General features: G+C 36.9%; 2 protein-coding genes across 2 annotated transcripts in view; one reads left to right on the top strand and one right to left on the bottom strand.

Annotated features, from left to right (window-relative positions):
- The window catches only part of DHRS9 (dehydrogenase/reductase 9), a 32,899-nt gene extending 19,758 nt beyond the window's left edge, over nucleotides 1-13,141 (top strand). Inside the window, exons 5-6 of the mRNA XM_058809954.1 lie at nucleotides 1,464-1,537; nucleotides 13,040-13,141. Of these exons, the coding sequence (XP_058665937.1) occupies nucleotides 1,464-1,504 (41 nt within the window). The 3' untranslated portion in view covers nucleotides 1,505-1,537; nucleotides 13,040-13,141. The remainder of the gene's footprint in view (nucleotides 1-1,463; nucleotides 1,538-13,039) is intronic.
- LRP2 (LDL receptor related protein 2) overlaps nucleotides 1-17,720 on the bottom strand; it is a 110,489-nt gene that overhangs the window by 8,877 nt on the left and 83,892 nt on the right. The window contains exons 56-71 of the mRNA XM_058809952.1: nucleotides 16,699-16,944; nucleotides 15,898-16,026; nucleotides 15,621-15,740; nucleotides 14,960-15,076; nucleotides 14,573-14,689; nucleotides 13,038-13,175; nucleotides 12,185-12,307; nucleotides 11,167-11,295; nucleotides 8,896-9,027; nucleotides 7,431-7,562; nucleotides 5,624-5,767; nucleotides 4,741-4,906; nucleotides 2,991-3,119; nucleotides 2,101-2,321; nucleotides 1,497-1,673; nucleotides 869-988 (exon numbers count right to left, since the gene is read on the bottom strand). Of these exons, the coding sequence (XP_058665935.1) occupies nucleotides 869-988; nucleotides 1,497-1,673; nucleotides 2,101-2,321; nucleotides 2,991-3,119; nucleotides 4,741-4,906; nucleotides 5,624-5,767; nucleotides 7,431-7,562; nucleotides 8,896-9,027; nucleotides 11,167-11,295; nucleotides 12,185-12,307; nucleotides 13,038-13,175; nucleotides 14,573-14,689; nucleotides 14,960-15,076; nucleotides 15,621-15,740; nucleotides 15,898-16,026; nucleotides 16,699-16,944 (2,340 nt within the window). The remainder of the gene's footprint in view (nucleotides 1-868; nucleotides 989-1,496; nucleotides 1,674-2,100; nucleotides 2,322-2,990; nucleotides 3,120-4,740; nucleotides 4,907-5,623; nucleotides 5,768-7,430; nucleotides 7,563-8,895; nucleotides 9,028-11,166; nucleotides 11,296-12,184; nucleotides 12,308-13,037; nucleotides 13,176-14,572; nucleotides 14,690-14,959; nucleotides 15,077-15,620; nucleotides 15,741-15,897; nucleotides 16,027-16,698; nucleotides 16,945-17,720) is intronic.

Raw genomic sequence — 17,720 nt, 5'->3', positions numbered from 1 at the left:
ATATTGCATATATTAATTCACTATTACATATTACTGCAACCACTTTCTGCAGCTCCCATCACATGGCAATAGAAAATATCACTACTAATTATTAAGAAAATGTAATTTGGAGGTAAGGCAGTGTCAAAGTGATAACATTTTCTCTTTCAGTGCAATTAGAATATAATTCAGAGAAAATTAACCATAGGAAAGATGCCAGACATAATGCTACAAATCATTAATGTATTAAAGATACATTCCAAGGACAAGTACAAGGACATCTGTCTACCGCCTACACCACTGTAAAGCTAAGAATGCAGACTCTCAGCTAGAGAGAAATAGAAATTCTGCAGTGGTATTTTCACTGTTCTCAGTAAACGCTGAGAAATTCTATTTGATTTGTGCTCCTGGAAACACTTGTGAGGGTTTTGCTGCAATGCAACAAATGCATTGCAAGCATGAAATTCTAGTGCCTAAAAGACTCTCCAGAGTATAATTATCCAGAAGTTATCTCTGTCCACACTCCTAAGTTCTGTAAACTTTAAGTTTCTATGATACTAACTAAGTAAGAGGTTCTACAGAATTGTTAAAAATAATTTGTCAGAAATTCTTAGTTCTGAAATCAAGACATTCTTAAAAAAATATTTTGAAATTTCAAAAATATTTTAGACCTATATCCATTTTACAAATGACATGCAAAGACATTAAAGAAAATGTACAAGATGACCACAAATCAGTGATGACTGAGAATAAAAGCCAGATATTCTGACTTATCAATATCTATTACATCAGTTAGCATATCTCTCCATACTTCTAATTCAGTAATGTATTTGTATTCCTAAAGAAAAGCTTCTGTTGCTTTCATTTCCAGTTTGACAAGTTATTCTACCTGCATCACATTCCGTGCTGCTGCCTTCTAGGAACCGAGTCCCTTGAGGACATGAGCAGGTGTATCCTCCTGGTCTCAGCAAGCAGAGGTGGCTGCAGACATCTTTACAAGGATTAGGCACTGAAAAAGTGATAAAGTGATAAAGATTTGAAGAAGCAATGCAGCATATTCCTGAGGTAAGGCAGGGCAATTCCATAGTCAGTTGTGTCAACATAGCACATTTATACTAAAACCTTCTCTCCTCCTTTTCTTACACCCTTACATTCTTAAGGGAGTGACAATGGCTGCCCATATAGCACCAGGAACAAACTACTCCGAGTAGGAAATTATCTGCACTTTGCAAGGATAAAGATATATTACAACTGTTCTCGTGAGGGAGGAAGAAAAAAGAAATGACAGGATCATATTATAGAGACTCAAAAGACCAGTGTATGGTGTTCCACTGTTGATTTCATTTTGGGTGTGCAGAAAATACTTGTCAGTCTCTAAAAAATGTTTAGGTTTTCAGAAACTAACATTATCATTTACTAATAGACACATTATCAAAAGTTTACTAAGCTCTTTGCAGACATCAATACCAACTTCAATTTCACAGCAGGAATGGCCCACTGGGATCCTGATTACCCACCTGACTGATTGTATCTGTGCTGGTGATAGATGCGCACTTGGGTAAGCCACGGATTTACGGTCAGAACTTTCACTTTTTCTCCATTTCCAAATTTATCCTTCTTCCAGACTTCTCCTCGTTCTTTAGCTATCCAATATAAATGGCCTTCAAAGACATCAAGGCTGTATGGACTGCCTACTTCTCAAAGGAACCAAGTAACATACTGTCAGCAACCAAATCTTTAGTAGAACGGACAGAACTGCTGTTCTTCAGCTTAAATACATGATTTATTGATTTCATTTTAAGACACGTGCAGTCATATATTTATATCGTCATGTGCTTCTTCATGTCTCAGTGCCCACATGGATTAATACTGATTAATAGTATACATAAAAAAGCAAGAATCCAATTTTTCACATTGTTTCCTATTTGGGTCACAAACTCCACTCTGGGAGTCCAGTTACCAGGCATCCCTGAGCCTGGTATGCCATTGATCACTGTATAAAGGAGAAAACACTACCAAGACTTAATGTTTGAAAAGCTCCCAAAAATAGCCCCACTTGTGAAGCCCAAGTGCTTCTTAGCACACATCTTGGTTACTATTAATTGCATAGTACAGTCTTACCTCCATGTAGTACAATGGTTCTGTCTGTCCCATCAGGTCTCATGGATTCAATTATATTTTCTTTAGAATCACTCCAATAGATCCTATCATTGTTCAAATAATCAATAGAAAGACCAGTTGGCCAGCCAAGGTCTTCAGAGACCAGAGTTTGTCTTTGTTGTCCATCCATCCAGGCACATTCAATCTTTGGCTGCCTTCCCCAGTCAGTCCAATACATGAGCCTGAAAGGACAGAATGATAAATGGATACAGTTCAGAATTTGGTCACTGTGATTATCCTTTGGAGTTTCATGGAAAAGGTCAGTAATGGAAAAAAAAGCTGTTCAGCAACTTATGTTTTGCAGATGTGATTGGGAAGGTCACAGAGAGTTCATTGAACAATAAATACCAAAAGAACATCCATCAGTCACAATAAAGCTGTAGCATCCATGTCACTTCAGGAAGCTCTGCTGCTGTACTCCAGCTGAGAGAAGCACATATCAATATCTCATGATCTACCATTTAATCCAAGTTGCAGCAAGCCCAGCTACTGAATTTACAAGTGCATTTGCATTGCTTTTGCCCATGGAGGAGGCTATGACTGTCCTGTTTGGAGCTGGTGAAGAGACAATCCCAGCTGTTTCCCTGTTTCAGTAGTAACTGAGAAATTTGGTGGGCACATTATAATGTAGAAAAGTTATTTTTATTTGAACCATCTGGCCTTGTCACTGAAACAGGCATCCAGGTTAAATCTAATCCTAAAATGCTTTCCCGTGCTCACAAACTTTGCAATGTTAGTAAAAGGAAGTTCCAGAAAACATTCCCACAGTCTTTCCTGAAAAATTACCTCTGTGGGGTTTTTTGGTTTCAAATACCATTGGAAATAATTCTGGTAAGTCCTGCAATACTCACCCACGTTTTGGATTGACAGCAATAGCTGCTGGCTGATCCAGGTGAGAAAAAATAAGCCATTTTCTATAGCGTCCATCTAATTTTGCCACCTCTATGCGATTAGTTCCTGCATCAGTCCAGTAAAGATGTCTGAATTGCATAAAACACAAAACATTCCAAAAGTAAATAGTTTACACTTGGAAGAGGAATAAAAAAAATTAAGACACACTCAATCAAACTTGAAGAAAATTAATATAATGAACCTGTATTGATTACTGAACTTGTATAAAATATACAGATCCTAAATATAGGTAAGTTTAGCAAATGTGTGTGATCTGTTGGCTCACTTGTTTTTTACCTGTGAAAAAGTTTCTGCAGCTGCTTCTGATTCCCATCAAATAATCTTCATTGAAGGACTACTGAAAACTTTCATTGTTACTTTTAAGCAGCAGAAGTGGCTAATAAGCATCTTTAAAGACTCTGTTTTTCAGAAGATGATGAAGTTCATTACAAGTAAAAAATTCATTTACCATGTAATTTATGCAGCAGCTCTGGAGATATCCAGCTTATCAGTTCACAGCTCCTCTCTAGACTATTGTCTTCTGACAGAGATACTAATGTTCCCATATCAGATGAAAATGCTCTTAGTCCTAATAAACAGGGTGCTCAGACTACTCTTCCTTGAATTTTGTTTATCTTTATCATCATGCCTTTATAATTTTTTTGACCTTAGATAATAAACAGATTCATTATTATGCACTCACTAATCATACGGTGCCTTCTGCTTGAATAAATTACCTTCTAGCTGACCTGGGAATGTGAAAAAATACTGTAATTTCTATTTGGCAGATGAGCAGCAAGACTAAGTGTCTCAAACCATGTGTAGCATTTTATATAATGTGTAGCTAATGAAACATAGTTTTTTAAACACTGTTCTGAAATCAGTGCAGCACTACGCTTGAAGTGCTGAAGTTGCTCACCAAGGTGAAGCTGAAGCCTCACCAGGATGCTTGTGATATGTATCCTGGATGCATCAGGTTCCTCTCAACATTAATTCCACATGAGCTACAGCTATACCTGTCCACCACGTCCTTTAACAGTTGTACCGCAAGATGAAATGACACTGCAAACCATAAATCAAACTTCCAAGAGTGAAGCCCAACTTTGTCCCAGCTCTTCTCCAAGGTAATAAACATAAGAAGTGATCTCATGATTTCTATGATTAAGTTTAAAAGATTACCATGTTTTAGGCTAAAAACACCCACAGTCAGTAGAGAGAGAAAGACCTCTGAAACACAATTACAAAAACCTAACCATTTTCTGAGAAAACACATCTATTCATCAAACTTCAGAGCTCCTTCTGTTTTAGGATTGCTCAGGGTTGATAAGGAATGAGCAAAGATAAAAGATGAAATTCTGTTGTGGGCTGGGGAGCTTTCTTTCCAAAAGCAAGGAAAGCTTGTTCCCTGGAGCGTACCTTAGTCACTGAAGAAGAATCCATCTGATATGGAGGCTTGTGTATTATCACTTTACTGATGCACAACTGATCTGCCAGTTGCACAGAACATGTGATGCAGTCAGCCACATGAACACCTATTAACCTGCTGTCTGGGCAAGGACAGCTTACTACATTGTTCTGACCTGCCTTCAGACTAGACACATTCAGAGACAATCCATAACGAATAAAAAAGTGGATTTTGCACAGCCTGATCAACTTCACAAATTGACACGTTGAAGGTACAGCATTTTTCCAGCTTTTCAGTGTACTTACCTTCCAACCCAGTCAACAGCTAACCCATCAGGATTAACTATGTATTTGAGATTCAAGTCAACTTCCTTTGTTGGATTGTTCCTACTGCTGTCAAATGTGGGGAGATAAGCACGTTTGATGGCTCCAAACTCAGAACCTTGTCCCAGAATGCTGAAGTACACAATACCTTAAAAAAAGATGAGAAATGTCTAGTTAATTACATATTTTTCAAAAATTCTAATTTTTCTGAGGCTCTTATGTGAAGTTACCAGCCCTATTTATTTATGAGTAAGCTTGTGTTAGTGTGTAAATTCTAAAGTCATCCATCATATGCAAGATATATATCCAAAGTCATCTTGAGCTAGATTATCAAGAAATATATATCACATTTTTCAAGAGCAGAGGATCTTAGCTCTTTACACATGATTTTGAGAGTAATTTAGACTCTCATAAGCCTAAGGAGCAAGTGTGGCCCAGGACAGTGGCCCTGTGGAAAGAGCAAAGAAAGGGAACTCAAGGAATAAGCAAAAAAATAAGTTAATACAGGGATCTATTGCCATTTCTGCTTAGTATAAGTCCTTGCAAGGTTTGGGAACTGCAGAGGCAAAAGGAAGGGGTTAATAACAATCTTCTATTGTAGCATAATCCTAAAGAGCCACAATTCTACAGCTAAACTCACATTAAAATGAAAGGAAAACCAGATCAAAATCCAGCTAAGCTAAATTAAAGCATTAAAAGAAACCACATGATGCTGGAGAATGAGCAGAGGGGAGGGGCACATTCAATGGAGACCTGGCCAGTTGATCTAATCTGATTTTGCTTTCCAGTGTAAATTAAAAACCCATGCTGCAGAAATGCCTATTTTTAAACCAACCATTGCATGACTGAGTATTAGCATACTCACTCAGGCCTATCCCTTCAGGGTCCCAGTCATAATCCAGAGCCTGGATGCGCTCCTGGTTATCGATATAGTCGGAGTACTGCTCTGATGAGATGTTGTACCTTCGAATGCGCACATTATCTGGCAGCAGTAACAATGGAGGATTACCTGGGAAACAATCATGAATTTACTTTTACGTATTTCTCATTTTAGAAAAAACAGATGAAAGTCATTTCTAATTAAAACTAAATGGGATTTTCACAAGTTGCATCTGTACAAGAAACAGAGGGAATCTACGGCCTCTCCTAAAGCTTCAGAGATATCCAAACTTCATGGCTTTCCAAAATTCATAAAAATTGAAATGCTTACCACTGAGGGTAGTATTATCCCTTTCACCATAGACCTTGCACAGACATAATTCCTTAAAAATTCTTAAAAATTATATTGCTGGCATATCATCACATCTCAAAACCAAAATGCCACTACACACTACATAGTGGAAACACTATGTGATTCCACTTCCCCCTCAAAGTACAGCAAAAAATTTTGAAAATACAAATAAATTCCCAGTCCCTTAAGCCATAACATGTCCAACTTCTACCTTAAAGTTTGTGAATTCTAATGGCTCCATATTCAGATGAATATTTTCCTGGACACAGTTTAATTCTGGGTTAGCCTGATAACATCCCATAATACCCTCATTTATGAAGGCTGCGAGATTGTATGACAAAGCAGGGCAGAGTTCTATTCTACAGAAATAGAACTTGGGCACAACAAATTTCATTGTTACCAGCTACAATCATATTATCTTCTATCACCTAGCCTTCAATACTTTGTGTGTCTAGATGCTTCCTGAACAAAGCCTGTGAAGAAGGATGTCAAAGAACTGGATTTCTGACACAGGCACAAACAGGCAGCCAGGCAGAAACTGAAGTGTAAATGTCCTTTGCATTTCCAGCCTAACACTCAGCAGTAAATATTTGCTGAACTAGGCCCCTGGATGGTTAACCTGGAGACTCCATTTTCTTGTAGATTTTTCATATTACAAATAATTTTTAGATTTCAAAACCTCCAGTAGCATGCCAGTTTGGTCACAGGCATTCTGTTCTGAAGACTTTACCATTTGACTAGGCACACCATATGTCTATGACTTAGCTCTTAAAGCTGTTAAAGGGTAACTACTTTTCTAGAAACAGTAGTGCTTTTGGTTTTTAGATAATGCTGCATGATTGTCACTTTTTTCTCTTTTCTTCACCTCTTTATTTTTATTATTACTGATATATTACTATTATTTTCTGACTCAACTCTGCCTATTCAAGCACTGCCACACATGGTAGTCACTGCACTGTGGTATGATAAAAAGCCAATGACTGATTTGAAACACTGGCCAAAGTCCTGTTTGTGTGCATCAGTCCATGAATAATGAATGGCAACCCGTCATCAAACTGCCTTTGATTTATACCAGTTTAATGCAACTTTTTTCTGATGCATTATTTTGTTGAAAAAATCTAAACTTCAGGAATAGGCAACATTAATTTCCTTCTGATGACAACCACAGGACAACAGGTTTTTGTTTGCAGAAAATTTCAGGAGAAATGAAGGCAGGCATACAAATCAAAGCATCATTTCTAATGTTTACAATTGGAAGCAGAGATGAGCACTTTCATTCCTAATTATGGAATAGGTGGAATACACAGATAGTATTATCTTTCAGAATAAGGTTTGGCTTTCATTATCCTCTTCTTATAAAACAGAGGATTACATTCATTAAGTTGCTATATAGCACCTGCTCTTTACAGGTGGCAGTCAATCTTGCTATCAGTTAACATACCATCAGCTGCACACTGTTTCCCTTGTTGATCACCCACGGACCTGAAGCCATCCGCACAGAAACATTCATAGCTTCCTTTGGAATTCTTGCAGTCCTGGGTGCATGTTCCAAAGATCTCACACTCATTGATATCTAGACACAAGAAGAGAAAAGATTCCTAAAACTTGATTTCCTTCTTGTTTAGTCTCTAGGAGTCTCAGGGTGACCTCATTGCTCTATACAATTCCCTGAAGGGAGGCTGTGAGGTGGGGGCCGGTCTCTTTTACACTGCTTGCAGTGAGAGGAGCTGAGGAAATGGCCTTAAGATGAGACAGGGGAAATTCAGATTACATATTAGAAAAAAACTTTCACTCTAAGAGTGGTCAAGCATCAGAGTAGGTTGCCCAGGGAAGTGGAGTCACCACCCCTGGAGGTGTTTCAGATGCATCTTCATCTGGTGCTGGGTGATGGTTTACTGATTTAGGGGTTACAGTGGTGGTGCTGGGTTGACAGTTGGACTGGATATTTTTAAAGGCCTCTTCCAACCTTGATGATTCTATGCTGGTCATCTTTACTCCATGAAGTTGTAGGTTTGTGCCTTCCCCACATGCTCTAGAGATCAGTGACCTAATAAGTGATCCTTAAAATCAGCATCTATAACCAAACAGAACTCCCCATCACTCATCTGCTGTTTACCATGTCTTAACTAGAGATTGCCAATAGTTACTCCAATCCTGCTTAACAAGTTTATTTTCAGAGATGCATTTTTGATCATGTATTTTTGTGTTAAATCGATAAGGCAAGACAAAAGATGAGGTATGACTAAAATGAGAAGCAAGAGCAAAGCTTTCTTGAAATGCTGAAGACACATAGTCCTCAGAAACTATATCAGCAGGCAGGAAAGGGAGGGGTGGCCTTGGACCATTTTAATAAAACCACACAAATTGTCCACAGGAGCTGGGAGAAACAAGCAGAAAGGTTCTCATGAAAACATGCTGAAACACCAACTGGGAAGGTACTATATCAAATGACCACAAACCATGGCCCTTGAATAGACTCCTCACCACATTTTATCTGCATAAAATCCAGGGCAAATTACGACACAACACACCTTTATTGTAGGTCTGTTCAAGAACAGAACAGAAGGAGAGTATAACCTGCAGTAAGTTTGTTTTCAATAATGAAAAAAAACCCAATCACATTTCTATCCCTCACACTGCAAAAATATGACAAAACCTATGGGCTGTAAAACAGAAACATATATACAGCCAACAAAAGCTTAAAAGAAGTCTTAACTGTGGAGCCAATTTTTTGTTGAATGAAGCATACATGTTAGAAAATATGATTCAGAGGCAGAACATTTTAGGAAGCATCTGATAAATGCATAAAAATTCTGTTAGAATGTGAAAATGAGTGGTCACATTAGAATGATGAAGTGACAGGTGAACACTTATCAGCAAGCAGACATTTATAAGATTAAAAATACCTTCACAGGAGTTGCGATTATTTTCACTGGCCTTGTACCCTGGCCTACAGGAACAGATAAAGCCTCCCTCATTCAGATTGGTACAGTTATGTTCACAGATATTTTCTGCACAAGTTCGCTCTGTTCCAGGATCTGAAAGGAAAAAAAAAAAAAAAGAAAATTATACAATTATAACAAAAAAAATTAAGTGATAAGGAGAAGGCATATTAATTTTCATCATTATTACAATTAAAAATAGTTTTCAGATAGATTAAGTTAGTTTCCTTATCTTTTTTTTTAATTAAAATTAGAAGACAACGGTAACCACTGGTTAAGAAAGCTGTCAGGTAGTGAAGAGGGTCAGGAAAAGATCCATAATCATTAAAGCACACCTTGCTTAACAGAAATTACATTCTAAATTACCACCAATCTGCAGCAACTGCAGAATTTAAGAGATTTGAATCTAATGCCTAACTTTGCCAAAAGGGCTCATTCTTATCCAGTGCTTTCTTATCAGCTGAACAAGACATACTCTCAATTGATATCAAGTATAACACAGGCCCTACATTATTAACATCTGGAAACTGGAGAGAAGATGGCATGTAGTTCATGCCAAACCTAATCTAAAGCCTACTGCAGACAGTACATGTCATTGCACAGAATGCACTGCCCTTTAAAACATTCCTATAATGGAAAAGCCAAGTGAGGGACAATAGTCTGTAACAGATAATGAAAATTATACATGTCTTAAAGTACATATAGAAATCTATTCGTTTATATATACTGTATATATGCATAAAATACTTGAGTAAAAACACAAATCTGTTATATAAGCAGAAAAGACAAATAGTATGCTTATTGGAAGATCATGAGGAAAAGATACAGACGTATAGCAAAAACTTTACATTAAGCTGATTATGTTCTTTTTACATACACATTCCAGAGCTGATTAAATTAAGTTTAAACAACTAATTTCATATACATGTAGAAGCATAAATTCATTGTACACATATACACACAAATATTCCATTTTCATTATAGCAGGTATTTGATGTTGGAAAGGCTCCAAATGTCACCATCTGATCTGTATTCACATTTATTCCCAAAGAGCTGAATGCAGACATCAGGTGGTGTCTGTTTCACACTGCTTCATTGCCTTTTTATACTTCTATATTTTCATCAAGTCATTGCATTGGGCTGTATTACCTAAAGACCATTGGGATGGTAATTGAAACAGAGAAACTGCCTGCTCCAAAATGGACGACGCTATAGGCTTCTAAGTTATTTGTGTTTTGGAAATCTGCTAGATTGCAAATCACCCATGTAGCATTTGGCACACATTCACTTGATGCCATCACAGCCTGACAAATTGAAATTACAAGTGTATGCTCATATTAACACTCTGCAGCTGTCTATATATTGACATAAAAACTTAGGGTTTTGTTTTGGTTTTTTCTGAGGAATACTTCAGAAAAAGGTTTGGTTATTTTATGGAATACCTCTCATGTCAAAGTTCAAGTCAGAGCTTTTATATTTAAATGGATGCTAGTAAATATATAATAAATAGTTCATAAAAGCTATACAGAGGATCTGAGAGGGCCAACAGGCAAAGGACTAGTGGTCCTTAAAGCATTCTGTGGTCATGTCTGTAAAAAGGGAAATAGAAGCATCTCAATATACTTTTTTTTTAACAGGGCTGGAGGAACATGTATCAGTTCAGAGTCTGCCTACTAATAACTCCATAGGTTAGTCTATTGCAATTATGGTTGAAATAGGTGGATGTTCTTGCCTCTGTAACACAATCTATTTCAAAACAAGATCAAAATCAATATCAATTTTTTTTTTTTGGATGCATAAATACTCTAAGTCTAAAAAAGACTGTGTTCAGAGCACTGAATTTCAGGGAACGATGAAATCATTCAAGCTGGAAAAGATCTTTAAGATCATCAGGTTGTATTATAAACCAAACACTGCCAAGACCCACTAAACCATGTCTCTAAGTAGCACATCTATATGTTTTTGGAAGACACACGCAAAAAAAATGAAAACAGAAGATAATTAAAACAAAATAAACTAAAGTAATGAAAGAATGAAAACAGTAAATATTGTCCTCGCTAACTGAATAATCCTAGAAGAGGCTCATTAAAAAACAATAAGGAAATTCACAGAGGCTACTTAAAAAACAATACTTCTTAGTATGGTATTAAAGAAAAAACCTTCATTGCTTTCAGTTTCAGAAATATCTATTTCAACAGCATTGTAATTTTGTGTTTTATTGATATTATTACTTACTGCAGCCTATTTCATCAAAGTGGTCTCCACAGTCATCATAATTGTCACAGACATAATGTAGGGGAATGCAATTTCCATTACTGCACTTGAATTCTTCAGCTTTACAAGGTCTTGGTGTTGGCTCTCTACCTACAATCAGGAAGAGAAATATTCCTCTGTCACAGTTTAAACTATGAAGTACCAACAGACAGCCCTATTCCCTATTGCAAATGGGAAAGCTGATGCCATCTGGTAAAACAGTGGCAAGACTACTTTGGAAGTCTGCATAAAGTTAAAACCATAGCCAAGATGTAACACCCTGATTTCTAGTCACATATCCATGAATTGAAAGAAGTCTGCTGTTTTATAAAAAAGACAGAAGGAAAATTCTTTGTGTTAACATTTGACCAAACTTTCCTTTTAATAGTGTAAACTTATTAAGATCCTTTAATGATACACTTCATACACCTACTGCAGACTTCAAGAAATTACAGAGACATTAGTAAACCATTAACATTTAGAATATGTACAATAAAGCCAGCAAAAAATATCATTAAGCAACTAAAAATATTATTACACTTGAAAATGTACAGCAGTCAGCGAGAACCACATAAGATTTCTGAGGGCAAAAACCTACTGAATATTAACAGAGCCACAACTTCAGGAAGTATTACCATTTGTTTATTTTAAACATCCCAGCTAGCCATCCCATCCCAATTTTACCATACAGCCAAACTCTTTCCTCTTCCTCCTTTTAGGCAGAGCTCATAATAAGATGAGCAAATATGTAGCTGGTGCTTATAATAAAATCTAGTATTGTTTGAAAATCATGCTCTTTACTTTTCAGACAAATGTTTGCCCATTTTTGCTACTTGTACAGAGAGCTATAAATACATAGTACCAATAACCATGGTTAAAATTATTTCATGGTGAGCTCTTGTTTTCATTATCCAAGGTTAACTTTGACATCCCTTTGGTATTATTAAATATGAAGCACATCAAAATTACTGAAATTGATGCTCAGTTTTTGTAAACATACAGTGTTCCTCTTTCTCGTCACTCCCATCTCTACAGTCGTCCTCCTGGTTGCACAGCTCGTGACTGTAAATACAGCGATTGTTGTCGCACCGGAAACGGAACGGAGATTCACAGGCAATATCCACTAAAAGCACAGAGGTCAATCAGTCACATTTTGATACTTCAGGCCACTGGGTCACAAATTATTCATATCACTTTTCTCTTGGAACATCTATATGTTTTGTATATTTCAAAAGGTGAGGAGGCATTCAGACAAAAAAAATATTTTCTGCGTATTTTGGTGATTGTATGTTAGGACATTACACTTTTTTTTATCAGAACACATTTGGCCAAAGACAAATTCTCTAACTACATATAACACTGAGGCTTCTAGGTTTGTTTATGAAGAAAATTGACTGGAAATCCAACATGTTATTTAAGCACATTACTGACAAAACCAGTTTAAGTAGCACCTCCAAGACCTAATTATCAGACCTCAAGTCAGGACTTCTTAGCCATATTTACAAAGATATCCTGGCAACACTAATAGTTTTGAAAGTTCAGCACTTGTGACAATATACATTATCTGAATTAATCTTTTATTTCAAACTGACGTTCTTATTTTTGATAACCAACTTGAAAAACGTGAAATAGTGAAACGTGAATAGTGAAGCTCATCTCTGATACGCTTCTCTCTACTTTCATAACCACATATACAAACACAGTGAGAAATACTGCCACAGAATTAAGTGAACTTGCATGCAGAGCAAAATTCTTAGCACTCATCCCAAAGAATTACAATTTATTTTCTAATTGATCTATTATATTTAGAGAGTAAGCATATTGTTCATTTTAATATCATTTCTTTCTCTTACAGCAAAGATGAAGTTCTTCATCAGAGTCATCTCCACAATCATTATCCCCATCACATTTCCAGTATGGCTGAATACAGACATGATTTTTGCATTCAAACAGCATGGGTGGACAGTATGTACCATTAGGATACCGTGTTGCTGAAAATAAAAGAAAATTATTACATTTTCATTTACAATAAAAATGTTATGTTTTTTATGAAAAATAGTCCAACCCCATATTGTTTTTAAAAAGACTTAAATCCATAATAGGAGATACTATATGAGGTGCTTCAAAAATGTACAGCAACAACAGGCTGCAAGGACTGAAGACTTCTTCACAGCTACAAGTAATTAATTCAGGTTTAAATGAAGAGTGAAAAAAGTTATGTTAGACAAGCTTTTGAAAATAAACAAATTAATTTAACAAATGCTACTTGAATTTGTATTTGACAAATCTAGTTCAATAAGAAAGATAATTAACCTCACTGGCACCAAACAGGAATGACTGAAGGAGCATGTAAGATATGCAATTTCAAAAGGAGTCATGCTGATATAGCAAAAAGCTCCCACTCACATTCTGTAAAAACTGTGAAAGGAACTTAACTAAACCAAAGAAAAACCAAAAATATTATTCTACCATCCAATATAAATAAACCATACCCTTGCCCTTTCAATGGCTTCTCATACATTTTATCCTCCATTTAAGAACAGTCACATGTTTTATAACTCAGGTTCTGAAAGACAACTGCTGTGATGTATGTCACAGGATGTGGTAACCATCAGAAAAATAAAGACAGTACTGTGCAGATGCCCTTTCTTACTTAAAGCACAGGTGTTAAAATTAAATACATGGAAAGATGTACAGAACTGCCCTGATACCAACATGAAGAGAAAGGAATTCTCCCAAGTACTGAAGCCTAAGATCATGGGAACAGGTGAGTCAGAACCAGCACATCTGTATCACAAAAAGCCGATGCCAGTCAATGCAGATAGAGCACAGAGGGAATATTTTCATTCCAACTGGGAACAATACTTTCTGGGTAAACAGCTGCAGCTGTAGATCCAGGCAAGCTACAGACATTTTTTTCACAGTAGATCAATATACCAAAGGAAAACAGAAATGATAAAAAAGTGTATTATTTCCTTGGGTTCACTGACACTTTAGGACACTTTACACTACTTTGAGTATTATAGAAAACAATCTCATTAGAAACCTTGTTAGAATTTAGTACAACTGAAACAGTTTGGTTCTTGCAGTGCTCAAGGGATAGTGAAAAATTTTAATTCAATCACATGTGTATCTTCTCCTGGACTTGGTAAACACATTCATTTCCTACCATTAAGAATGTGTTTACAATCAGTATAAGATACGGCAACACATTATTATGTTAAAATGCTGATTCAAAATATTATGCTTATCCTGAATTTTTACTAAAATCACTGAGCACTGCAGAATTCTATATCTCTAAGGAGTCATTTCACTTAAAAATAGGGAAAAGTGCAAATATCCCTGGAAGTGAGCACAATGAGCACCAATTGCAAAGCTTATAACTCACGACAAGTTGCTTCATCAGAGAAATCAAGGCAGTCTGCATTTCCATCACATCTAAAGCGCTCTGCAACACAGTGTCCACTCTCACACTGGAAATAACCTGGATGGCAGGTTCTCAGCTCTGAAAAGATTAAGAAGTAACTGTTGAAAGATCTTCTTATTCAAAGACAGAAAAACTTTTTATATTTTGAAAACAATCTTCTAAAAATGCTGGAAAATCTCAGACTACAAAAACTGTGGTATTCTCTATTTTTGGTGGAGTGACTAACATGACAGGGTGAACTTTAGTTCTTTAAAGATGCTTCCCATATAAGATCATTTTGCAGAATAATTTATCACATTAGAAACAAGAGTGTGAACATGTAAGAGGCAGCATTCAGAAAACACACACCACAGTCACGTTCATCTGAATTGTCCTCACAGTCGTCATCGTGGTCGCAGATCCACCGGGAAGGAATGCAGCGCAGGTTGTCACAACGGTATTCACTTTCTGTGCACTCACGAGGACCTTCATTTAAAATCAATGTACACATAGGAAAAGTTTACCAGATGTAGAGTTAAACATCCACACCTATCTCACTGAACAGACAAAATGTGGGCAGAGGTAAAATCTTAAAAATTTAATTATGTTAAAACACCATTACCCCCAATTACTCTTTAAATATGGTAGATATTCCATGTCCCTCTTGACACAGAAAAAAGGAAAATCACTGCAGACTTTGTTTCAAAACAGAATTATACAGAAACTTTTAATTTCAATAAGGGAAAAAAGACCCATTATTATTGTTTAAGAAACTATACATTTGCACACAGGATAAAATTCAAATGTCACTTCTCAGTGGAAAACAGGAATTTGTGTTATTGTGATGACTGGATGGATTAGTGGTTTTATACATCCTTTATATCAGCGTGGTATTTCAGCAAATAAAAGAGACGCCACCATATAAAACAAAGAAGGGTTGCACTTGAGAGCTGCCTTGTTATCATAAAAAATAGAAGGATATTTAAGTCAAAAGTGGAACTGTATAATTATGAAGAAAACATGAACTCACTGCAGTTATGCTCATCAGAGTTATCTCCACAGTCATCATCTCCATCACACTTCCAGCGCAGCGGGATACATCGATGATTGTCACAACGGAAATCTCCAGAAGGATTGCAAGTCATCTCCTCTGAAGTGTAGACAGTTTGACAACAAAACAGCACACATTAGCATAGTCTATGCCCAGATACATTATTACTGAGGGCTTTCAGAAAATCTGAGTGTTTGCAAATTGGAGCAATATTCTAGGCACAAAGTTACATTGAAATGACCTTCTCCAAACTCACCACAGCCTTGTTCATCACTGTTGTCTCTACAGTCATCATTCCCATTGCACACTGCCCACAGTGGTACGCAACGGTAGTTGGTTCTACAGCTGAACTGTGTGTGATTGTCACATCGATAAGCAGGTCCCACTGAAAGAGGCAGTTGTCAAAATTAATTGTGTTACTTAGCCATTAACCACCCTCCTTGCTCTTCTGCCTCTCCTAACCTTTTATGATTTACAGTCAATTATTTTGATTAAAAAGAGCTATCTGATAATTTTAGTATTGTAAAAGAGAAAGCATTAAATGAATCTGATTTTACTATCTTTTCCAATCTATGCTGCTTGTATTCTGTATATGCTACAAACCCATCACAGGATCAAATCACACTCAACTCACTGTGTTTGTCCCTAAACTATTCAGAGATGGTGAAACTGGCAATAGCCCCAAATGTGGAAGCCAGAGGAGGCAGCTTGTCCTCAGATGGCAAAAACTTCATCACAAGTTCTTGAAGATACCCATTAGTTCAGAGAGACATGCTAGAGCACATAGAAAAATCCTAGCATCAAGAAAGTGTGAGATGCTGCCAGTTTCTGATAATCTAGCCAGCATACATAGGCTTTCTCTTCTTCAAGAATAAGTAAATAGTGAATTATCACATAGTCTCTACATTTTCTAACACTCTTTACTACACAAATGCAATTAGTTTGCAGAAAATACTCCTTTCCAATGAACTTTCAATCTCAAGAAAATTAAATTATGTGGTTCACTCCACTTTTAGTGCACTTCAATGTAGGCATTTCACTACAGCTGTGTGCTTACTGCATTCGTGGAATGGCTCATCAGAGTTGTCACCACAATCATCATCCACATCACACTTCCAGGACTGTGGGATACAGCGGCCATTGTCACATTTAAATTGGCCTGGGGGACAGGTTCTACTGGCACAGTGAGCACTATCTTCATCTGAGTTGTCACCACAGTCATCCTCTCTATCACACTGCCAGGCTTCTGGGATACATCGTTTGTTGGCACACTGCCACTGATGAGTTTCACACTGGTGATTGGCTGAAAGAATACAGATCAGCTGTTAGGATACTGAAACTCAGAGAAATCATCTGCTGCTGTTATATCAATTGAGCCCTGACGTTTACATCAACAGTTAAAAACAAAGCCACAAAGAAATTTAAAATGTCATATATACTTGCCCAGTTAAAGCAGTTAAGGTGCACATTTCTAACATCACATGTCACATTTTCCCCAGGTATCTTCAGACAAGCTCACTAAGGCTCTACAGTTTTCTAGGAGCAAAACATATACTACTTTCTCCTAAAGCAGAGGGAAGTAAACCCAGCATTCAACATGTTTGAGGCTGGGTCTCCCACCCACTTCACAGAGGAGCTAAGTGGCATTTTGGCTCTGGCCATGCTATCAGCTTAGGTATGTATTGCCTGATGAGCCGGTTTCTCTACGAATGAACATGACAGAAAACATAGGAGAAGACCATCTAATATCAGCAGCTAGAAAAATATAGCCTCTATTCCCAAAGGGCAAAGCACTGAAAGGTGGTATCAGCAGTGCTGGCAAACTGCGGTAGCTCTGAAAACAGAAGTCAAAACTTATCTCTACCTCCAGAATTTCTTGCCGTGCTCCACTCTACTACTTTCTTTTACATACACTGCCAAACTGTTCCAGAGAAAACAGTGTATTATAATTTCCATTAATGTTCTAGACCAAAGGATTCTGTTACCATGCACGAGATAACAAGTAAAGGAATTACATAGATCTAAACTGATTTTTATTGTACCCAGTATGTTATGCTGTACCCAGCATTACACAGCTGC

The sequence above is a fragment of the Ammospiza caudacuta genome, chromosome 8 (assembly GCF_027887145.1).
Source record: "Ammospiza caudacuta isolate bAmmCau1 chromosome 8, bAmmCau1.pri, whole genome shotgun sequence".
Lineage (NCBI taxonomy): Eukaryota > Metazoa > Chordata > Aves > Passeriformes > Passerellidae > Ammospiza > Ammospiza caudacuta.
Note: the sequence above shows the minus strand (reverse complement) of the source record. Positions and strands in the feature narration are given on the sequence as shown.